The following is a 25,057-nucleotide window of genomic DNA, read 5'->3' on the forward strand; positions in this document are numbered from 1 at the left end:
GCAGCAGATGTCAGTATATCTGACAGTGGTAACAGTGTCAGTGACTGCAGAGAAAAAGCCTGAGGAGGTAAGCAAAACAATAATTTAGTTTTGTGGTTTTGGTGGGAACTAAGCTTGGAGTCCAGAAAGTTCCTAAGATAAACTGTACCAAGCCATCTGTTCATCATCTTTGTATAATTTTGCAACTCTGGTTGCACGTTATTTCTGTTTTGATAGCCCAGAACATTGGTGGGGCAAAATGTAGCAAGCAAAATGATCTAACTTAACCCCATGTCTGTAATTCTAGTAGTAAGTTTTCACCATGCCTTCTAGAATGGACTGAGTCTCTGGCACAGGTCATTTATGAGGTCTTATTACTTGTGTGCCAAGAAAATAACGTTTATAAACCAGCTGCCAAGTCACACCTGTCCCCATTTGAGTTGGATTGGTTTCTGTGCTGCTCTAAGTGTTTGATGTTAACCTTTTAGTAGTTAATCCAAATGTTACTTAAACCTTTCATGTTCTGAAGGCATTTTTCACCCTTTTACTGATTAAGGGGATTCTGAAGTTTCATTCTGCAATGTAGTATCCTCTCAACTTTTATATCTGAGCCTTTTCAAGTCCCTTCCAAAGGGACTCTTTGTGTTGGAGAACTTTAGATCTTTGGAATCACTTGTGACATCTAAATCTTGATTCTTCAGGATAATCTAGATAAGGAAATAAGCAAAATTCAGAAATCTGTTTGGTAAGCTGAACTCCATAGGAATTTTAATGAAACTCCTGTCTCTTTAATTCATTTAATGCATCCACATTTCGTATTAGAAAATCTTCAGTAATATTTTTAAATTTGTCGTCTTGGCTGTGGAATCTGTAAATATCATTTCACTAATAAGGAAATAGCTTATTTTAGGGACTGATTATTTTGAAATTAGACATCAGTCTGTCAATTGTCAGTTTTAAAAAAAGAAGATTAACTATCTGCTACAATTTTTGTGCCAGTGGTAAATATGTAATAAGTGTTAATCTGCATGCTATGGGTTAAAAGATTTTACTGGTGAAACATATTTCCTCTAAGTATAATAGTTTTAAATGCCCCGAATGGAATTAGAAGAATAAGCTTCCATTGACGTCAGTATTTATATGGATTTATCTCAGCTGTGCATTTCATTTAAAAAGATTTTATAATAAGGATGATTTTATACATTAAATCTAGATAGCCACAGAGTGGGGTAGCTAATAATGTTTATTTCTGTGGATTCTCTTAGTTAAAAGTGGAAACTTACTCTTGTTAGCAAGAGGAAGCTTTGTAATGTTCATGTAAACGCTTGCCATCACTATTTTCCCCTCCTTTCTGAGCAATTGTGTATAGTGCTACTTTTGCACATACACATTAAGACACATCAGTGTTCTGATTAGCTCTGGCAGAGTGAGGGAAAGATTTCAACTCTGTTCTTCTTGTTGCTATTACAAATATATAAGCTCTGTAAAGCTTTCAAAATCCTCTAGGGTAAAAATACTTCCTTTTGGTTACACAAAGCAGGAAAAAATCCAGTTGTTTGTTTGTTTTTGTTTTTTTTTTTAACACTTGAAAGATCTAATGCAAGAACAGCAAGATCAAAGAAATTAAGACAATATGATAACCTTTTGGTTATACCACATGGCTTTATGTGCCAGTAACATTTAATCTGGAAGGGGAATGGTGCCCTCTGCAGGGTTGTCTTGCCATGCTACTTATGAGAAGTTTTCATGAGCAGTGTTTGCTATTAGATATGCACGGGAGGGAGAGAGCACAGCAGACACTCTTTCTTCCTTTTATTTATGCAAGAGTAATCAGTGTGTCTTTGGGAGCTGCCAGAATTTTCTCAATGTATTTGTTGTTCAGAATTTGTTGCGAGCTCCTGAATAAATCACTATCTGTAGCTGTTCTAGAGAGTTCTGATAAGGACTGAAAGTTTAGAATATGAGCTCTTTTGGTTGATAACTGTAACCACTTTTCCATTTGATTGAATGGAACTGTTCTTCCAATGGAGATGATGACCTTCTTTTTACATCTCTGTTAATTTGTTCAGAGCTTTAAACACATATATTAGGAAGTGTTTTTCTAGCAGAACGGGCAAGCAATCTGATTTTGAAGTTAAACTCTACAAGGAAGCAATCCAAGTTCATAACGGTTGTCCTTTTTCCCTTTATCACAGGTGTTCCTTTACCACCACTGAAACTGGGGCATTCAGACTGTGCCCTGAAAGCAGATGAAGGTCCTTGCAAAGCAATCCACATGCGCTATTACTTCAACATTCAGAGCCGTGAGTGTGAAATCTTTGAATATGGTGGATGCCACGGCAATGCGAACAACTTTCTAACTTTGGAAGAATGTCAGAACAAATGTGTGGTAACAGGCCAGTACCCATTCTCTTCTTCTTCTATCAGTTCTTCTAACTGTCATCCACAAACCTTTAGAAAATGTAAAGTTCTGGTTAATATAGTGATATGATGTTTCTAATTCTGATGTTCCCAATTATTATACTGTGTTCTAGTCATCTGAATTATTTTAGATTCTGCAAGCAAACATTCTGGATTTGGAAAGATAAATTGTGATTTTCTAGCTGATCTGTGAAATAGAGAGCAATGCAAGAAAGCTTATTTTCTGGCTAGGGTCATGTTTTGAATGACTTGTTAAAATGAAATTGATTTTGACACTGGGTTAAACTGGTGGTCAGCACATTGATTGCTTTGAAAATATCACACCCAATTTCTCATTCTACATTTCTGCTTCCTTGAGAAGCTGATAGAGCTGTTGAAAATCTTGAACATCTGCTACGATTCAACACAATTGGAACTGCAACAATAATTCTGTTTTAAAATATCAGTTACAGCTGTTGGGCTTAAAAGATCTGTTTTGTTGGAATTGAATTAATCATTAGAAAGAGGAAAATGAGATACAAAATACACAGCAACTGCCCTGTAAATACTGTTTTGCAGTTAAAAATGATGGTAATAATTATTTAAGGCCTTCAGCATTGTGAAGGTTTTACAGAGAAAAGAAAGCAGGTTTTCTTTCTTACCTGTAAAGATTGATCCAAAATAGTGTGGTTGAATAGAGCTCAAACCTCAGTGCAATTTTATGTATATGTAATAGCAAGGTTTAACCTGATATTGTCTATATAAGCAAAGTTTCACTGATGGGAAAATATCAGAACAGCCAACAGAAGGAAAATATGTCCTTCCTAACAGATTTTGTCTGGTCTTTATCACTTTGATCTTTCCACCAAAAAGACTATATGCATTTTGTTTCCTCACTAAATATTCACAGTTTTCTGACCTGCTGGGATCCCCATGCTTTCGTTTATTGTACCTGGCACTATAGACAATCTACTCAAAAGAAAAAAAGGAAAACAAAATGCCATAATAATGAACGCTGATTTCAGTTATTTTTCTAAGAGATTATATTTTGATTTCAAACAATCTCATGCATATAGGACTATTCCTATCAGGATGAAAGTAATAGCACAAAGTTCTACCAACACTTTGTCAAAGTGAAAAAGATCAGATGACTCCATTCTTTAACTGAATGGCAATTTTTTTTAGACTTTCACATGTTTATTGGCATCTGATAAAGGTCACTAATGAACCTTGAAGACAAGATGTGCTTCATGGAGGAAGCAGCAAGACCAGCTTTAGTCTCATTCCGTTTGCAGGAGTTGAGTCATATATGTGTAAATGTAACCCTAATGATAGTAAGGCTTAAACTGGAAGGAGATCACTGAGAAATAATGATTTGGATATCATAATTAGTTACTAAATAACATCATCTAGCATTTTGCATTTAAGAAAACATACAGTATAAAGAAAAGCATCTTTCTGAATATGAACATCTTGCAGTTAATGCTTGCACATGTTTAGTCAGTGAAACTGTGCTACTTGGGTCTGAATTGTGTCATAGCTCAGCTTTTACTGAACTGACACAGAAATCAAAGAATCTTCATATCACTGATTCAATTTATTTTCTTGTTAAAGTCTCAGATATTGCTAGAATTGCAGATTAGTATACAAAATTCCTGCAAAAATGACATTTGCTTCTTTTTCTTCTTATATTTCTACAGATCTGTCTGTCTAAAGTTCTAGCTGTTGATTCTGTTCAGAAACTGAGCCCTGCGATATTTAAGAGCAAATGGCCCTGTGCTGTCTAGAGCACAGCTTATAGTCAGTAGTAGGTTTCAAGATTTCATTTATTACAGCCTAAACACTAATTCTGCCATGTCTATATTTTGGTTATTTTCTTCAATCAGAATATGCCACTTCTAACTGAAGAAAGTAGAGATTTAGTGCTTGAGGTTTAGAAGGCAGGAGTTGGTCTTGCCTCCCAAGCAGGCTGAAGCATCCACCAAACTGAATCTGAAAGACATACCTTTAACATTTCCTAATCATCATTCTATTGAAGGTTTCTGGCTAGGGAAACTAATGTTGCTCCTCTTAATCCAGACTGGGCTGATTTTTCAGTAGGAATTAATATTATTTGTTCTGTGTGTTTATGTATGTAGAAAATGTACCCCCATCAGAATTGAATGATGATATTTTAGTAGCATTTAAAGAAAATGTAGTTTGATTGAATTTCTACCCAGAAGATTTGCTTTGAAAATTTAACACAGATTATGTTTCTGGAAATTTTTTGTTTGTTTATTTTATGAAAATTAAAAAGTACACAAAGAGTAAGGATGAAGATTGCAGAAGGATCTTATGTTACTGCTTACATAACAAGGATGAATATAACAGCAATTCAAGTTTTTCCAGAAAGAATTTTTTTTCATCCTTATGCTTTAATATCATAAACAGCACAAGGAACACTTAACTCTGACTGTATGTGGCATAGCAAAAGGAATTACCCTGTGGGAGATTGTTGATGAGATCTTCTCTGAAGCTGCTGGCAGTATCAATAGCTACAGCAGCTGAGCTAAGCAAGTCTGCTGATTAAATGTCTCTGAAGGACTAAGATCATATAATTCAAGATTCTGACTCCAGTAACATGAGGAATTTGCCAGTTCAGTTCAATATAAGCACAATTCCACTATTTTCCGTATCTTCTAGTTTCAAGTATATCAGTTCTTCCCACGTGAGAAAACAATACTTCAGTCCTTCGTACCAAGATTTTGTGCTGTTTCTCTAATAAAGAGAATAAAGAAAGGGAAGAGGTGTTATATTCTTATTCTTTGATGCTCACAGTCACTGTGAAGCATTCTGGTTTTACAGGTGAGACTTTACATCATTGTTTTTATTAAATATTTTTCTTTTTATTTATCTTGCAGAATTGCCTCTGGAGGTGATGCTAGCAAAAATTAAGAGAGGTAATTATGTTTATGTAAGTAATCTTAGACAATATACAATAAGGTATTTAGCTGCTTTGGGTAGGTTATATATTGTTTCAAGCTGTCTCCTAAGCAGAACAGCATTGTTTATACTGAGGTGAGTTATCTAATCTTTGCCCATTTTCATCAAAGATTTGGAGGACAACTACAGGCACTGGTCACCCTCTTCTTAAAATAAGCCTATTTTCTTTCTTCAGTAATAAGAAAAGAGAGAAGAGATTCAAATATGATGTGGAACCTTTTCTTGTGTGTTGCGAATAACCTGAATACTTGCTCTTCCATTAGCAAAAATAGGTAAAATCACTCTGAAACAAAAATGAAATATTTTTAAAGATACTCAATTAAAAATAAAGGCATTAGGATGAAACTTAACTACAACTCTTTAACCTATTCAAAAAATGTTAGGGACTTCAAATTAATTGCTCTAAGGACATTTTAATTAAAATGGTAGCCTTCTGCGCATTGTTTTAGCCTCACTTTTCTGTTAAGTTTCATGTGTACAGTGGTTCATGTCACACCTGACACGATTATTTCGTAAGTTGACTACTTTTCTCAGCCAGTGAGGTAAGTCGAGCATCATATTTCAAAGTATCTACCAGCAAGAATTTTAGAACACCTCCAGATGGGTTTTATTACTTCTGTGGTGATTTTAAGATGATAATCTAAAAAGAAAATGGAATGTATTGAGAAATCAACATTTGAGAACTATTGTACAACTTTTTTTTTTTTCTTTGCTGCCAGAGTGCCTGGTATTGTGTCTGATTATTCAGTCAAATTATGCATTATTTATTTATTGAATTTTTCTTGATATTATAATTACAGACTGTAGATTAAGAACTGAGACTAAAAAATGGTACTTAGAGTAATTGCTTTGCCTCCCATTTTTTATATCCTTTTAAAGGAGTAGGCAATCCTAGACAAAATGTTTGGTTTTGTTTTGTTTTTTAAATACTATTTCCTTTTTTCCTTTTATTTTAACATTGCCTTCTGTGTAATTCACACCAAATTGAATAAAGCAACTACATAAATAGGAAGAATATGTACTTAGGTTCAAACGATCTGGTTTTAAATCTTGTTTTAATTCAGAATAAAAATTTTAATCTTAGAGCTTCATTTTAGGAGGACACTTACAGGAGTCAACAATACTCATTATCCAAGGTATAATTTACTGGTTATTTGAAAAAAAGAAAAGCAATGAAAATGTCCTATAATGTTCTAGCACAATATTGCAGTGTTATATAGAGAGAACGAAAGCAGTACATTAGAACTGCATTTATTTTACAGATGATCTATATTCTAAAGTGACTAAGTTTATTATGTCAGCTTCCTCCAACTCTATTGTTGTCTTAGCATCTGGTGTATTTTGTTTTTTTTTCTGCCCTCATCCTGTTCATTATTTACCTTGATTCACAGAAAAGCCCAACTTCTGTTATCATGAAAAAGACCCTGGAATCTGCCGAGGCTTTTTTTCCAGGTATTTCTATAACAAAGAGACAAAAGTATGTGAAATATTCAAGTATGGTGGGTGCCTAGGAAACCAGAACAACTTTAGGAGTTTGGAAGAATGCCAGACTACCTGCCAAGGCAACCGTAAGTTGTTATCTTCGTTATTCTTAGTTTTATTCTTCTATAAACAGCATTGTGTTTTGAAGGTGTTTATCATGGCGAAAAAAAAAACACAGCTTAGGAGGCTCTGAAATGGCAATAATTTGCACCTGAAATTAACACAATTATATATTTTTAATAATATATTCAAAAATGAGAAATGTAAAATCAAAACAAAAATTCTGTTAAAAATGGTATATACAATTAATTTTAATGAATATTACAGGAATCTCCTTCCTTTTTTATTTTTCTCGTGGTAGTTGATTACCCTCATATATTGTAATTCTATAAATCCCTGCAGAAATATGTATGAAACCTTTGTGTAAGAGGGAACTCTATTGACGTTCATAAATCTGCATACTATTTAATATATCTAAGTAGACCAATGCAGACAGATGAAGTAATTGAAGTAACATCTGTTTCTACTGAGGAAGAGATTTGGTCCACAATGAGTACTCCTTCCTCTTGTACCTTGGCATTAGAGCATCTCATTTCTCCACTATACTTGCTATTAGGAGACTGATGTTACAAAAATGCTTTCTAGAGCAGTCATCTAGAGAAATATATTGTGAAAATATTGATACCTACATTGAAGACAAAGTCTTTATGGTAATAGAGATTATAAAGACAGAGAATGGAGAAATGGATCTGCTCTGGTTGCATCCACATAAAGCTTTTTTTTTTTTTTTAATCTAAGATATGCTAGCTGCTTGGCTTTATAATGCCATAAAATATTCACATGTATATATTTTAACCCATACATCTGAATATACTCCTTTCAAAGAGATCTTGTGAGGAAAAGATTTCTATTTTTACTGTTTCCCTACCACGGGTTGCTACCTTCCCACCAAAGAACAATGGGAAACCTGTCTCTCAGTCCTGATTGATTCAGCTGTGCAGCTTGGGCTATGAAACAGCAACTTAGACTGACCACAGATCATTCTTCTGCTTCCCTGTCTTTCTCGTTCCTGTGAATTGTTGTGTATCAGAATATAATAACCTTTCCTAACTCCCCTCTGCTTCTCAGGGCACTGGGTTGTATTCATGGGATGGATACCTTCCCTCACCCACAGCCTCCAGGAGATTGAGGAGCCATTGCTATATGTGCTATAGTTTAAAAAGAAAATGTTTTGTTGATTTTTTTTTTTTCTTTAATGATAATAAAACTTTGATACCTTTGTGTGTTTGTGATTTTCCTCATTATTTTCCTTTCATTTTTCTTTTAGCAAACTTATTGTCACTTGTTCCAGATGAGGAACATCCTGACCGTACGAACAGTAGCTCCCCAGAGGAAGAACACAGTCAGTTTCCTGAAATTTTTGGTAAGAATTTACTTTTGCTGTTCATAGTTGTTGGTTTTTAATGCAAACTCTCCTTGGCTTGTCTGCTCTTTTAATTGTCTATTTGAGGATTTATACATCAGTTGAAATATGTAAGCATAGTGAACCAGGAACATTAGAACTAGCTTTGTGGGCATATTTGTCATAAATAATACATATTTTGAAAGTGTGCCATCACTGCAAGATGTCTGCCAGTAATATAACAACTGTACCAAACCATGTTTAATTTAAATTACACATAAATAAAATGAAAGAAGAAAAAGAAATCCAACCTAAAGTTGCTTTAAAACATTAGTTTCCTCTGCCTTTGGGACTTGAAGGAATGCTGTCTTATAGTAGTATTAATAACAGCATGGAACAAATCAGATGGGTACTAATTTCAGTTTATTTTCAGTACTTTGTTGTGTCTAGATAGCCTATCACTTACTATTTCATCTCCCTCCTGCCTTTTTTTTTTTCCCTTTTAGTAAATTTGTTGCCAACTGCTCCAAATGAGGAAGAGTCCCATACTGTGAACAGCAGTTACCCAGAGGAAGAGCGCAAGCGATTTCCCAGTTCTTTTGGTAAGAATTTCCTTTTGCAGTTCTTAGCTCTCAGTTTTTATCTGTGCTCTTGATTTCTTTTCCATTTCCACTTATTTTCCAGTGTATCTGAGACTAAAGAATTGGTTTTGATCTGTGCCAATTATTTTGTTAAGCAGGGCAAGTCAAAGTGAAGAGATGTATTTCTACTTACATATCTTCTATAGATACCAGATAGTGAAATACTGATCACACCTTGTCCTGTTCTGAAAGTGTGATGCTTCCCAGAAGTGTGATAGGCACAAAGCATTAAAGAGATCAAAAGCCAAAGCAGTGATGCAGAAATCTTTTAGTCAAAATGAATACTTCTGTGGCGTTCTAACTGGCAGGTGATTCAAAGCTCATTTTACAAATTAAGAAAGAATCATTCTTGGAATTTGGGATATACAGAATGTATTTATCATAACACATTTTTACTGTTGTTAAGGCTATGTTAAATTTAGCTCTTGGTTTGACTATAATCAAGGTGAGTGTGAATGAATTTCATGTCTACTTCAAGGTATTTTTGCACTAGTAAGTAGTATAATTTCCACTATAGATTGCTGGTACTTGCTCACAGTGCAAAGCTGGATTGAATTTGAGGCATGTCATTTTTATGATCCACAGTTATGCAAGAGGAAACACGAAACAATTGGGAAAAGACTGAGCATTCTTACCATGTATTCCTGTTTGTTCTTTTTTTGCATTTACTTACTTGTACTTTTGGGTGTTGAATGATGGTTTGAGATTGATCAATGCTTTTGTGTATTATACAGTCTGTGAGATAATGAGCATGTGGAATAACATTTCTGTGCTCCTTGATAGAATCATGTCTAACAAATTTTGAATGTATGTTATATTCTAATTTTTTTGCTTGTACTTTCATGATGTACAGTTGGTTTGAGGTAAGTTTCTGAGATAGCTGGATTTTTTCCACATACAAAACATCAATGCACTCTGCTATTAAAATGACTGAATATAAAACAGTAAGCCTCTTGGCAGCTTATTTTACTGAAAAATATTTGCATAATTTAAGACCTGGTAATAAATCTACTGATACAGGATTGTACCTGCTCTCAGATTTTTACTCATAATATGAAATCCCCAGATCCACAAAGCAACTAACTTGTAAAAGCAAAGAGACATTATTCACTGTGTTTTCTCTGAGAAAACTGGAGAAAAAAGGAAAAAAAAAGTTCTTGGTTATATCAGCAATGGTGAATTTTGAGGTAAAGCAGATGGTCAGAGAGACTGGAAGGCTAGTGGAAGAAAGGCTGCAGTAACAAGGGTAGATAGAGTCGATGTAGTGGAAAACATGAAATTGGAAGGATTGATGAAATTCAGTAGAAAATATGAAGACCTTACCTTCTTCTCTACTTCGTAATCTTTGCCTGTCTTGCACCAGGCAGCACCTGAAGTTGCAAAGTAGAGCTGTTTCACACAAATATGCACTTTCCATAGACCTCTGTGAGGGATGAGAATATAGTTGTACACATACAAGGTTCAGATGGGCTGCTTGGGGTGGAGTGTCTGATTCTTGTCTTCTCAAGCACAGATGAAGTAGCTGATCTGCTACCAAAACATATCTTGTGTGTTTGTTGGTCTGGCTATGTATTTTCTTTTTTTTAAAATACTTGACTTTAAAAAAAAAAAAAAAAAAAAAATCCAAGGACTTGTCAATTTGAGAACACCTCACCATGCAATTGAAATGCTTTTCCTGTTGATTTCAAGAAAAAAAAAAAAAAACATATTATTGATGGTATGTATAACTCTACCATAATATCAAATTAATATATTTCCAGAAAAATTCTTCATCTTTAGAAGATAAAGCTTTTCCAAGGCCAAAAGAAACTGGTGTTTTGGCATGTAAACATAAGACTAGTGCTCTCTCCCAGCAGTTAACTTTCTTGCAGAGAGTCAGTATATTTCTGATGTCATCTAAAACAGATTCTAAGGATGTGAAAGTAAAGGCAAGAATCAAGACTCTTATTTCTAGATCAAGTGAAGTGACCTATGGAAATTAGGAGTGCTGTATACTACATTCAGCTTGTGAAATCTAAGTGGGATGTAAGATCAAATGTCAGCTTTCCACTCAGTAAGTATGAAATAGCAGAAAGAAGCAGCTCCTATTCTTATTTCTTAAAGTCAGGGCCATATCTTCTGCTGATATAAATTGACACAGCTCTATTTGCTTTAATGGTTCTGCACCAATTTATACCTAGAGAATACTGTTAAGTGGAGATGACTCATTATTGTTTGTAGCAGTTTGTGTACTTGAAAAGTGTTTTATTATCCCTCTGCTGTAACTGGAATGAGAAACTGAAGTCTGAATATTTAAAAAAACTGGCAGTAAGTCTGAAGTTTCACGTATGCCACAATCCTGTGTTTAGTGAGAGTATGGAGTAAGTCTTATTTTCATCTAGCTCATGAAGATCATTTCAAACGTCTTTAATATTATAATTAATTAACAGTTCATTGTCACACATTTCAACCCCAGAGAAGCCTGAGATAAAGTGCTTTTTGTTGCAAATTAAGTTTGAGATTTTTTTTTTTAATAAATACGAGTCCATATCTAAATGTAAATTAAGTTTCATAAATTCCTTAGTATGACCATATCTCTTGTTTACATCAGAGGGAGGGCTGTCTGGGATTCAAGAAAAGGCATTATTTTAAGACTTGTATTTTAAACTGTGAGCTTTAAAAGATTTCTGGGTAACAACTTGTAGGAAGCTGTTGGATGTCATTCACCTATATGAATTCTGAATTCTTTTTTTGCCATGCCCATTCGTGACCTGACTTTTATCACATATTTTTTGCAAATAATATGCATAGTTAATCTAAGGTTATGATCTTAGTATTGAGTATTTAAAACCTATTTAAATGAGATATTTTGGATAAACAGAGCAGGATGAACACAAGCATGAAGACAGTCTTATGGCCTTGTTGATGTCAGTGCAAATATTGGTTTGATTTTTTTATGAAATGAATCAATTGCCGTAGGATCAGCCGTGTGACTCCATACATAATGAAGTTAGAAAGCATTTCATGACATTTGTTAATTTGTGGCTTCGTATGATCCAAAAGATGTTGATGTGTTGGCATGTGGAATGTAATAAATAATGCTAAATGCAGTGTAAAAATGGTATTGGTAAAGCACAATCTAAACTGAGAGCAAAGTAAATTAAAAAAAAAAGCACTTCTATCTGGACTAATCTCTCAATGAACTTGACATCTGTAATTAACTCATACAAATTTAATGATTACATTAGGGGAAAATAATTCTGGAAGTGGGATATGTGTTGGCAGTTTTTGTTTGTTTTTATTGTTTTTAATATATATCCCTTAGTCTCTGCAATTTCATCATTTGTAGGATTTGCTTATTTCTTTTTTTTTTCCTCATAGAAAAGCTAGGAGATAAAAACCATTTCAACAATTTTCAGAATTTTGCAGTATGACAAAATTAAGAGGTTTTCTTCATGAGTTGATTGCTTCCGTCAGTATGAAAAATATGCAGATACTTTGCAGATGAGCAGAAATAATGTTTTAGCGTCTTGGGCATTTTTCTGCTGATCTAAACAATAATATTTTTAGGAACAGTACAAATTTAGAAACAAAATACAATACATAATCTTTAGAAACAGGGATTCTGAAAAGCATTTGGATGCCACTGTGCCAGTTGCTTTATACATACTGTAGATAGTCCTTACTTATCAGTTACCAAAGCTCCAAAAGCTTTAATTGTTGAGAACCCCTGCATGAGGGGACTTGGGAATCTCTCTAGAAAATCTACATACCAGACAAGGAGTTTGTATTACAAGTATATATTTCAATTCTATTATAATTAACAAAACAATTTAATTTACCTCCTTCATCACTGGAAAACCTTTGTATTGCTATAAAATAGGTAAGCACATTTTGTTGTGTTGGGTGGCTTTTTTTTCTTGATGTTTCAAAAAATTTATTTTGAATATTAGTTTCCTTCCAGCTACGGTGTCATGAAAAAATCAGCCTTCTGTGAATGGTAAAAACAGCAGCCCTAAAATCACCAGCATTGCAGTTGTTTTGAGCACTTAAATCTTTGCATTCAATCATTTGTTTTTCTGCAAGTTAGAAGCATTTTCGTGATGATTGCTCGGCATTCTCCAATAGAACAAACTTTGTTACTTAGGTCAAGCTTTCTATATTCTTAAAAAAAAAAAAAAAAAAAAACAAACAGAACAAACAAACAAACAGTAAGGTATTGCATCTTAAATAAAAAATGCTATGCATGTATATCATTCCAAAAGTAATGCTTCCTTTATTTCCTTGGAAACTACGATTGCTACAAAGAGCACAATAGTGCTAAGTTGGCAGAGCAAATTCTCAGCTACAAAACAGTTTTTCAGCGTAATCACCACCACTGGCTATATGCATTTTCACCAGCAATGAACAAGAGCCTGCATGCTGTGCTTTTAAAAATCTACACCAGTGAAGATGACTTGCTATCGCCACCGCTAAAAAGCACCACACAATGTCTCACTGTGCTCTCATCCACTGTTTGGGCTCCAGAAGCATTCACAAGTATCAGCGAATGTCAATGAGTACCATTTCTTTCCACAGGGAGAAATTCAGCATCACACCTTCTGTCATACACACTTCCATGTCAGAAGCCATTTTGTCAGACTGTCCCTCTGCTGCCATCTGTTGCATGACAACAAAATGTGACAAAGTATTGGTTGGAAGGTTCATCCTCTGGTGCCACACCACTAACATCCATCACTGACATAATGGGCCAACAGAAGAAAATAGGAAGCATTACTTTCAGAGCAGCCCTTCTGTATGATTTCAGAATATCTGTCAGTAATTTAGAAAGTTCAATTCTCGATTATCATCAATATTTACCTTTTTTTTTAAAAAAAAAAAAAGCTGTCCTGGTTCCAGTTCTTTTATTTCATATGAATATTTCATTTCATTTCATATTCTACAAGCATATTTCTTGTTTGAGTTGAATTTGAATATTATCTCCTACCACAGAAATATTGATTTTATCTCTAAATGCACATGAACCAAACCTTGCTTTCAAGTAAAGTTTAGTTTGCTTTTTTAAGTGAAAGAGAGAATAATATTTGCTGTTATTTTTCATGGTCATAAAATGGCAAATGCTTATGCTCAGTATCGTGGATTTTCAGAAGGACAGTATTAAATTGGCCAGTAAATTTTGTAGGTTTCAAGGTTGTGAAAGCTTCAGTTCTCATGTAAAATATCAGCATAACAAAAGCATGACAGTGGTGTATAACCTTGTTTTTTCTGGTATTTCTAGAACCACCTCCTATCCCTTCTTTGTGCATGACTCCTATGGATAGAGGACTTTGTAGAGCTAAGGAGACAAGGTTTTTCTTCAACTACTCAACTGGAAGATGTCGTCCATTTACCTACAGTGGTTGTGGTGGGAATGAAAATAATTTCACCTCCAGGAAGTCATGTTTAAGAATCTGCAGGAAAGGTATGGGAACTGATATTGCCACAGACTGTCAAAAAAGGCAAGTATTATGCGTGCTATAGGCTGAAATATTCTTGCAATTTTTAGTAGTAAGTATTGACCTGATAGAATGTAATAGCTGAAAGTACTGACAAAGTGCAACTGATAATCAGAAGAGAGAGCTAGAGAGAGAAGGATGGACACTAAAATCTGTGTACAGAACCAGCTGCTTAACATTGGTCGGGCATATGAAGACTTTAGGTAAGACTGAATGTTCCTTTTTCTTTTCTCAAGGATTTTTCCTGAAAACAAGACTTGTCTCATTTTGGATAATTGTGAATGTTAGTCACGCAGTCTTAACTTTGTCATTTTACCTTTAGGACTCCTTAAAAAAAAAGATGGAAGAAGATTAATACGAATCAAGAAAAAAAAGAAACAGTCACTAAAGACTGTGGGAGAGGAAATCATCCGTGGAAGAAAACAACTTTAATTTTTATGAAAATGGGAAGTAAACTGCTATTCACCTGTGAATGAAAGCCTTTAGAATACACCATTTAAATATATTTACTGTACTGATTATTTTGATTGCATTTATTAAGCTGTTTATATTTTTATTATGTATGCCTCATTTGTGTTAATAAACATTACCTTGTACTTTGGAAAAGAGCTCTTAAAATGCAGTTTGACAATGTAATTACTAAAGCTGAAAAAGGACATAATGGGCTATGTGGGTGTAGAAAGTAGGAGAGGTTCCAATTTACTTTATTTCCCCATTCTTTTCTGAGATCTATTTTGGTCTTAAAAAAAATCTTGTCAAAGAGTAATCACTTGTCATACACAATTATTTCAATCCTAGATTGAAACATTTATTGCTTAAAAGAGGAAATAAAAACTCAGTTTGTTTTTAACAGATTTATTTTAGGTTATGCAAGACTCCATTGAAGTGCATAGAATGACATTGTTGTGCAATGAATGTGAATTGGAATTAACTCATTGAACCCATTAAGAGAGTATTGCAGTTGTGAATGTATGAAACGATGCGACAGATATTTATAAAAATTTTAATATATTTGCTAGGTTCATCGATTTTTATCCTTGTTACTGAAGTAGATGGGTGGCTAGCAAGTTAATAATTTGTAGCAATACATGTTCTTACTAAAAAAAAAAAAAAAAAAAGGAAGAAAGAAAATGAAGAAAAAACAACAATCCCCGTTCATGGATGAGGAAATCCATACATTTGCTTCAGATGTAATGGTACGTATGCTTTCCAGTAGACTTTGTTGGTTTGGGGGTTCTTTTGTTTCTGTTTTTGATGACTGTTTTTTTTGTTTGTTTGTTTTCCTTGTTATTGTAAGCTTTGCTTGTTTGTTTTAAGACTGACATGAGACAGTGGTTCAGTTCCTGCTCTTCTCTAATACACCCCTCTGATCCTCTGATCTTGGGTAAATCTAGCAAGACTTTTTTTTAAAGGAAAGCAAAAATAGTTGGTTTCCTAGAAAGGTTCTAGAAGTACCCTGCAGCCTTCCCTGATACTGAAAATCTTTTTGTATGTATCACATTTTCTCTTGAGGCTGAAGGCTATTGAGGATACTTAAACCACCATATTTGAGAGGTAGCATGAAAATAAATACCTGAAATAGATGTGATAGTCTCAGACACTACAGTAAGGAGCAAGGAAAACAATGATAGAATATCAGCGTTCTGCTGGAGTAACCTGCTTTTGCTTGAGCTCTGTGAAATGCATGTGATTTCAGAAAACGTGTGTTTTTATGTACCCAGCAAACTTTGAACTAACTCCCCAAAGAGGATACGCTTGACTGCTAAATATGAAAGTAGTTTTGTGTTCTGAATCTAAGGGGCAAAGTAAAAGCCACAGATATTTATACAGCAATTCTCATTTCTGGTGCCCAAATCTTGTAATGACTCTTAATCTAAGATTTATCAAGTGTGATTTGATCTTCCTTAAATCAATTCTCAATGAGATAATAGATATGCTGAATCCCAGAAAGTGTTCAAGGCCAGCTGATCTAGTACAATATGTGCCTGCTCATGCCATGGGGTTGGAACTGGATGATCTTTAAGGTCTCTTCCACTCCAAACCATTCTGTTGTTCTATGATTTCAGAGATAAATGTGTAAAAAAGAACAGATGCATTTGTAAACATCTTTTGTCATTTCATATGTCATTTCATGATAGTATCTCTTTTCTCAGGCTCTATTTTGGTCAGCAACTTGCCCCTGGCTGCCTGGATTCCACAGCTACCAAATCCAACACAGAAGTTTAGGAAAAATTATCCTTTCTGCCCAAGTAGAAACCTGGCTCTGTGGCTGCTTCCCATTCTGAGTCTCCTGCTTGCTGAGTTCTGCAAACTAAAAGATTCTCCACGCCAAGTGCTCAGTTGCTTTGTGCTGTCTTCTCTTCTTCCAGAACTGCAGTAGCTAAGGCAGGACTAACAGGTACTCCTCCGTGCTCCCTTACTCATTAGTTACAATACAGTACAGAAACCACACATGCATTTATTCTGTGATAACAGTAACTGAACAAACGATCATTTGAGGGATCTCTTCTGTCATTGCTGGGAGAGAAAAAGACTATTGAGTCATGGCATCTCAACATTAATTAGCTGTGCTAACCAAGAAGCCATTACAAAGATATTTATCTTTTAGGCTTATTACTTAGTGCAATGAGGAAGAAAACTGGCATGTTATATATTATAAGAGAACTGATTTGATTATTATCAGAAATTTGATGTGGGTGCTGGGTTCAGCCACGATACCAATTACCCAGCTCAGTCTTCCTTATGTTGTTTTTGCATAGGTGTAAAATGCACTGAATCATTTTTTCCTGTAAAATGACCACACTGGTATGATCTGATTGTGTCTTTATTACCTCCAGTTTTGTGTTCTTCTGATTCATTCATTTCTTTTCACCACTGTATTTTCAGTATCTGCATAGCAACCACATGCAAGAATAATGAGATCACTGCATTTCTCAAAGGCAGTATGAATGTAATAGGGGGAATAGTTGGGTCATAGCACAAGAAATAACTGATAGGGAATTAGATGTCAGAATGGTGAAGAGCTTAGAATGTAAGGCTAACAAGTCACAAGTTACTATGTACATTTTTAATTAACTAGAGTCCATTAATTTAGAAATTTCATTCCAGTTTCTTCTCTCATTGCTTTGGCACAAGTATGTGCATTGCTGGGAAACTTGCACATTTTGCCCACGTTTCACAAAGCTGAAGTAGTGAAGTTAGAGGCTGGGTGGTTTTCCATGTGTAACTTGGTATGTGTCCTCAGTCCATGCAGGTGATGAAACAAAATGTCTGAGAAATAATTTCACATCTTTTAGCCCCTGTTTTTACTGCCATGCCCTTCTTTTTTCTCCTTTTTACTTTCTATCCCTTGTATCTTTTTTTTTCTTTTTTCTCCCATATAAAAGAAGCTTTCTATCTGCATCTCCTATCCATCAAAAATAATATGTTTATTTAGAATTTAATGATGTTTTCATCCTCCTAGAATCCACTTTTGAAACGTTTTAATGTAGACATAAAGATGACATTTGATGATATGTTCTGGAAAAGAATCATATTTGGATATACATTTGGAGGTTTTCAGTGTTTGAATATGAACTGGTTCATAGGCAACATATTACCAAATGGGGGAAACTTCCTTTTGAACCCGTGACGATTCCCATTCGGTTACTGAGGCTTTTGCTCACGGAGCTCTTTTACCATTTACGGGACCGTGCGGGAGATGGGCAGACAACGTCCTGTCCCCACGGAGAACGTCTTTATTCCCGATTTCCCGAGCCGGCGAGGTCCTTGGGGCCCGACGTAGGGAGAGAGGAGCAGAGGCTCGGCCGGCCGCTAGGTGGCAGCGCCGCACCGCACCGGGGCCGCCGCAGCAGGAGCGGGCTGGCAGGTGCTGTTCAGTGGTCCCTGTGTCGGTGGGGTTCTGTCCTGGGCGCTGCTGTGCTCTCCTCTGCTCTGCTCTGCTCCTTTAGCGCCTGGGAGAGGCATTTGTAACAACCACAGCGCAAGTTTCATAGGCCCTCATTAGGAAAACTATTTATCCTTGAGCTTCTCCCATCAGATCGAAACTCGTGATAAGAGGTGGAAATAGTTTAATTTTTCATCCCAAGGTTTTAAGCTTTGGTTGAAGCACAGTCTGCTGTTCCTTAGGCCTCTTTTGAAGTGCTCCCACCCACGCTGCTGATAGCAGGGAGAGCTATACGACTCCTTTCAGCCAGAGAAAAGGGGTAGCTGAAGTAGTGTGGGAGCCTGCCGTGTCTTTGAAGTGCAAATTACAGCAGCTGAGACGTCTCAAATACCTGTAGAGTAGGAGTAAAAAAGTTTCAGTGACAGCTAAATAAGTAGGGTATAAGAAATTAGAACTTAAAAAACAACAGAAGCCCACACAATTCTGCTGAATTTGATGTGCCAAATCAAACGTGGTCTATGTAATAAATCTCTGCAATTAATTGAGATGTTGAGCCTGCCTCAAACATACGTACTTAGCTGGAATATATGGATTATTTTCTAGGTTACAGTGTGTAATGTACCATATTGCAGTCTTTTACTCAGACCTAATTGCTCTAAAATAATGCAGCCAGTCTCACTTCTAGTGGAATTCCACCACCTGAGGTGACCTTGCTTATTTCAGACAATTTAATTTCCATCACTACTCAGAGTCAGATCTAATCCCTGTCTTATTTCTGTTTACATTGTTTAGAGGTTTAGAATGCCAGTTCTTCATTCCTCACTGATTATAAATCTCATTCTCCCATTGATGGAAGATCTTAGAAGCACCAACATTTGCATGTGCCAAATGAGCGTTAAATTCATATCCTGCTGTTTTATTAGCCCCAGAGTGCAATTTCAGAATTTATACTGTCCAGTGACTGAGTTTAAACTGTTCTCTTTTTCCCTTTGCTCTCTTTCAAACTTTTGTGATCCTGGCTTGGTTTTTGTTTTTGCTTTGGATTGGGTTTCTGGCTGTTTTCATTTTTGGAAAAAGGGTTTTCAATGGCCAGATGTGTTCTCTTCTCCATTTTGCATGTTCCACAAATGCTTCCGCTGGTAGGATAGCGGATTAACAGTGGGTACTAAGAAGCAAGTAGAAATACTTAAACTTGTTTCATGAGCAAATTAAATCATGGTGATTTTCACGACCACGTAGAAAACCATGACTTTCTGGAATGTGTCCCATGCAGGTTACTGGTGCTGTAGGTATTTCTAGTACTTGAGATCAATGCTGCATGATCTCCCCGTTTGTTCAGCATAGCACTGCTGTGTGTACATGGCATCTATTGATTTGGAGAGCACGGATTGCATCTGTAGCACAGGTATCAGTTGTTCAAAGAGGAAGCAATAAAAGCCCTCGAGGAAACATTTTTAGGTCCTGATCTAAGCTTCTCTGCAGTTAGGCTAAGGATTGTCAGCTGTTCTGCTTTGTCTTGAGCTGTGGCAGTTTTCAAACTGGGCATCTTGTACTTGATCCTTTGAAATCAGTGTATTTAAATATAGCTGGAGTTCTGTGCTGCAATAGTAATGTGCTGCTTTTTTCATATCCTTGGTATTTCAAAGGCTTGTTTACTTAATGTTATGCCGAAGCAAAATTACTGTGTTGAAGTGGTACTTTCCTAGTTTAAGCAAGTGCATAATTTACATGTGACTCTGCACCGTAGCACAGTTTTGTATTTGAGGAACACAAGTATTTCTCTATACAGCTTTTCTGTACTGACTCTGGGGCACGATGCAGCCCTGCGGTGTCAGCAGAGGTGAGTCAGGTCACTCAGATTTGGGAGGACTGCAGCTTGTCAGTTCTTTGGCTCTGAAGAAACAGTAATTTAATGACTCATTTCTCGAGGTCTAGTATGAGGAGGGAGATAAGTGAGACAAGTCCTCCAGTCTGCTCTTTTCTGTAGGATGAGCGAGTCTTTTCTAACTCGTCTAGGAGCGCGAACCTTCGGCTGGCAGACGAGCCGCAGCAGACCTCGGGAACGGTGCGGGAGCAACGCTGGCAGGCAGAACGGGGCAGCTCCTCGAAACCCTAGAAGAGCCTCGCTTCCCGGGGCCACGCCACATGAGCGCGAAAAGTAATTTAACGCGGGCTGCGGGCGGGGTCTCGGTGATGTAACAGGAAGCTCTGATGGCTCGCTGCTGCCGCCGCTCCTCACTTAGCAGCCGAACCTCTCCCGGCGCTGCCCAGAGCCGCGCTCCTCTGCCGGGCTGTCGGACTGCACCGTGCCCTGCGGGCGCCTGCGCGGCTCCGAGCCGGCCGGGCGGGGAGGCGAAGGAGCAGCTCTCCGCTCTCTCGCTGGGAAGGGAGAGCCAAGTGATCGAGCTCGGAGCAACTCTGCGTGGTGAGTACACGTCAAAACAGTTTCATTGTTTTACCTAAGAACGATGTGTTTCTTGCCGTCTGAACGCGTTTGGTCTTACGTACGTTAGAGGGAAGAGTTAGGTGTGTTTGCATGCATTGACGTGAACCTCAGCATGTGCTGTGCGAGCTGCAGAGAGAAAAGGGTCTCAGGAAAGAGCTTCGTTTATTTTTAGTTACCGAAATGCTGAGCTGATTTTATAGCCGGTGTTGTTTTAATATATATTTGAGGAAGTAACCAATGATAAATAAGTAGAAAGATTGAAAAAAAAAAATAATAATCCTAATCATCGCCTAAAGATTTCCTTCTAAAACCCTAATATCAGTTAACTGTATTTCTGACTTTGCATCTGGAGAGAATTAGGGGCATCCTGATTTGAGAACAGTCCATGAGGCTAATTCAGTACAACTGAAGCTCTTTCAAGAGGGGACAAATCAGTTGATAAAGTGGTGCAAATTCTCTTACTGAATGCTCTTTTAATCTTACTGGTGTTATTATTACAAGAAGAGATTGTATCTGAATTATTTCAGTTAGATTTTGCATTGTTATTACACGACAGAAAAGATGAAGCATCGATTTGCTTGAGAAAAAGTTAGGTTGAGTTCAGTGCTTATACATGTGCTGGGGTTTTTCCCACACTCACTGGATTGATTTACTGAAGGGTAGTTGTCTACTATTGAATTGCCTTGAGAAGCTATTGGACAGTGAGAAGCGTGTGATTCTGTGCCTTCCTCTGTATAGTTAAGAGAATGCTGCCACTTCTTCATCTTCTGAAAGCAGATGCAGTATTCTGTTTGGAAAAATACAGTTGTGTGGTTATGATGACTGCCTTCGCTACATCTGGTCATCTGCCTGTTGGGGCGAGTAACGGATCTGTAGAATCAGGAGAAGATATTTTATTACTGAAGGACAGTTAAGAACCAGTATAGGTTTGGTATCACAGTTGGATTTGATCTGCAGTGGTTCATTTAGTCATCCATAGGTACATATGTTGAAATAGTAAAAAAAAAAATAATAATAATAATTAGTTGTGGTTTTATTGCTCTCTACCTTAATAAACTTGTGCCAAATAGTTTGGGGCTGGGTTTTGCTCTTACAAATGTGCCAGTGTTGAGTCTTTGTAGTAATATTGTGCATCCTGAGGATCGTGTCATTCATTTGCAACAATAATGCATATAACCTTTTAAAACTGTTCAGGTTCATGATGTACTAAAAGCCTGAACGTGTGTTCTGAGGTCCTTTTGATGTGTTGAGAGGAGGCACGCTGGTTCTGGGAAAATATGAATGAGACAATATTTGAATCTGTATTTTCTTACCAAATACACATGCTGCCACACTGAAATGCTCAATTATAAATAAAGATGTGTATTTTCACAGCATTTGCTTTTGCAATCTGCTTGAACTGTCATTGACTTGACTGCGTGTAGGAGCAGTTCCAAAGTCTTTATCCAGCTTTAAAAACCATCAGCACGAAAGGCGCTTGGTGGCATCGACCAAGGTGGCATTTCAGAAAAATGTGCATGTTGTTTTGTACAAAACTGGCTGCCTGAACATGCAGTCTGGGTGGCAAGGTGGAGAATGGCATTATGTCTGTCCTGTTCAAATGTTGCCATACTCTGAATTCCTGATCATCTGGGTTCTTGCTCTGCATTAAGAAATGTAGTGTTTTACCCTTTGAATATGCTTGTCCCAATAGAATGCAACTGTTGTAGTCCCAATTTACTGAGAGCCAGTGGGAATTTTTCCACTGACTGTCAAAGGGCAGGATATTCCTCAGTGTGGGTATTTTTATGTTGAAGGAGTTACTTATTGTGGTTACAGACATCACCCATCCTGTAACTGGCAAGCTGTGATCTACTGACAGTTGTTCTTTTAATAATTTTTGCCTTTTTTTTTTTTTTTTTAATTCCTTGTTAAACGGATCCATATGTCCCATTCTTGGTGACTAGTGACTTACCTGGCTAAAAAATGGAGCCCGCTCAGGGACAGCAGCACTGTTCTGTGGACCGAGTACTGCTATCCAGGTTTAGAGAAGGGTACAATTAAGAACAGAACCGAGAGAAGAAAAGTAGATATATTTCCTTTGCTGGTACTATATTTACTAACTTAGTTCCAATTTTCTGTACATTTCAGTAAATTAGCTGCTTCCAAAAGCACTTGTAGCATGTGGAAGAGATGGGTAAGACCCGGCTCACAAGACTATAAATTTTCCTGATAAAGGATTCAAACCGGCCCAGTCATTTGGAGGGAACTGTTGCTATCAATGTGTTTTTAATATTAAGTGTACACAATGATAATTTAAAAGTATCTATTTAATCACTTCTATAGTAAGTGCTGGACACAACATCAGCTATTAAGAAGAAAATTGAAGGAATCTCTCCAATGAGAAGCCAAATAGACATATTTTTATTTATTTTTCTTTTTTCTTTTTAAGTAGAATTTCTCTTTAAGAAGTAGCTCTCACGTGTTCCCAATGCATTTATGGTGTTCATGATCTGCTAGCAAAATTCCTTCTGTGCTTCTGATCAGCAGTCGTCCCTACAGAGCACATACGCAGTGCTGGCAGCACCGCAGCGCTGTGGTCACCTCTGCTGTAAGGCGGGTGCTGCTGTGTGCAGGGGCTGCCTTCCTTTAGCTTTGTGCCCTCTGAGAACAGTTGCTTGTTCCACGTAACAGTTCGTGTAACTGTTGTAGCAAATGGTCAGAGTGCTGGAGCTGAGTTCAGTTCAGCTGTATCCTTATGTTATTGTTTTTATACATGTGCGCAAAGTATCTCGTGTTGATTCTTAATGTATCAACTAAAGAGGGAACGTACATGTTTTGAAGGAGATGCACAAAGTAAATGAGCCTCATACCTTGTCCTTTGTTTAGAAAACGGTAAGTAGTTGGTATTGCTTTAAATTGGCCGCATCTGAATGTTGTATTAATATTTAAAAGAAGGAGGAGGAAGCTTTCCATGCGTGGTCGAAGCCCCCTCCCCCTTTTTTTTTCCTGTTATGTCTCATGTTAGCAGTATTACTGTATTGAATGCCTTTTATTTTTTATTCTGATTGCCAATGTAATGCATCGCACAAAAGGCAGCAGAAATGAGCCTATTACTTATCTTCATGATAAGTACCTATTATTTTCGTGGAAAAGTCCATAGCCAATACAGTATAATATAATATCTTAATAAAATACTGTTAGGAAAATAAATTTCTGTTAGCAGCATTTTTTAGTCCTATTTTAGAATCAAAACAAAAAACTGAATGGCTACATTTTAGAATTTTCAGTTATTTTTATTTTTACAACCATCTCTCCTGCACGTCTGCCTTTGTCTCCCAACCTTGTTTATAATGTTTACATTTTCCCAGCAGTCATTCTTTTTCTGCCTTCGTTCAGTGCAAACACTTTCAATCATTGCTGCAGTATATGCTGTCCAAAAGAACAGGAATGATTTATTTAGAGTTGCTTTTCCTTGGAAAGATGCATTTGAAATCCATTTAACTGAATGTAATGCATTAAAAACAAAACAAAACTTTCCATGAGAGAAGCACTTACTTCAGGGAAAAGAAAGCAGATTCCTAACTGGTGTAAATTTGTATGTCTCCCTGAAGCTGTTACCTTTAAATATAACACAGATATCACCCAAGAATTTCTGGTGGTTTTGGCCAGTGTTAAGCTGTGGCTGACAATTAAGATACTAACCAAATTTTAGGAAAGCAAAACCAACATTGTATTTCTGGATTTGTGCCTGGAGCATGAAGCCCTTACTTCAGAAAATATCCCAAACAAAATTAGTGACAGTGCTTTGTTTAATAAAGCCCACACCAGTCTCACTTCCCTTATTATACCAAGGACAAGGAACTAAACTTCAGTGAATTTGATTTTTTTTTTTTTTTTTTCCAAAGCAGCTACTCTGTGTACAGTATTCCATCAGCTGCATTTAGGCTGTGTATCCTTTCAGTTCCTAAAACTGTATCTTCCTTTAAAAGCATATTGGTTTGTAATTCTGAGCCTGAAAAGTGTACAGCCATTTAATTTAAGTAGTGGCAGTGCTGATAAAGTTTTATGAAGGTAAGCAGAAGATAGACTGTGCACTGTTGTTCTCTGCAAACTCGTGCATTTTAGGCTTTTCTTTCCTGCATTACTTTCCTGCATGTATTTATGTATTAATTTAATGCCATAAATAGAGGGAAAAAATGTGACTGCATTCTTTTCTTTAATTATCTTTACTTAAAGGGCATGATCTTGTCCAGATTATCCTGAAATGTTCTTATATGGGATATCTGCCCTTTTTTCCTCATAGTGAAATCCAGCAGGTGTCACTCTGGGGATTAAATAAGGAATATTCCACAAAGAGATGTAACTTTGTTTGGGAGATGAGAT

At 36.5% G+C, this 25,057-nt stretch overlaps 2 protein-coding genes across 11 annotated transcripts in view; both read left to right on the top strand.

Annotated features, from left to right (window-relative positions):
• TFPI (tissue factor pathway inhibitor) overlaps positions 1-14,966 on the top strand; it is a 210,293-nt gene extending 195,327 nt beyond the window's left edge. For 9 of the 10 annotated variants that reach the window (XM_090144375.1, XM_090144371.1, XM_090144373.1 and 6 more), the window contains 7 exons: positions 2,175-2,375; positions 5,280-5,318; positions 6,753-6,929; positions 8,171-8,266; positions 8,752-8,847; positions 14,144-14,326; positions 14,683-14,966. In XM_090144375.1, the coding sequence (XP_090000501.1) occupies positions 2,175-2,375; positions 5,280-5,318; positions 6,753-6,929; positions 8,171-8,266; positions 8,752-8,847; positions 14,144-14,326; positions 14,683-14,792 (902 nt within the window). In that variant the 3' untranslated portion in view covers positions 14,793-14,966. Of the gene's footprint in view, positions 1-2,174; positions 2,376-5,279; positions 5,319-6,752; positions 6,930-8,170; positions 8,267-8,751; positions 8,848-9,471; positions 10,501-14,143; positions 14,327-14,682 lie in introns of those variants that run through there. The other variant, XM_031604400.2, reaches the window with a different exon arrangement.
• A 1,695-nt stretch (positions 14,967-16,661) lies between these two features.
• Positions 16,662-25,057, top strand: part of CALCRL (calcitonin receptor like receptor) — a 67,730-nt gene continuing 59,334 nt past the window's right edge. Inside the window, exons 1-2 of the mRNA XM_090144362.1 lie at positions 16,662-16,758; positions 20,263-20,671. The gene's annotated coding sequence lies outside the window, so the exon portion shown is untranslated. The remainder of the gene's footprint in view (positions 16,759-20,262; positions 20,672-25,057) is intronic.

Source organism: Phasianus colchicus, chromosome 7 (genome assembly GCF_987193195.1).
Source record: "Phasianus colchicus chromosome 7, bPhaCol1.hap1.1, whole genome shotgun sequence".
NCBI lineage: Eukaryota > Metazoa > Chordata > Aves > Galliformes > Phasianidae > Phasianus > Phasianus colchicus.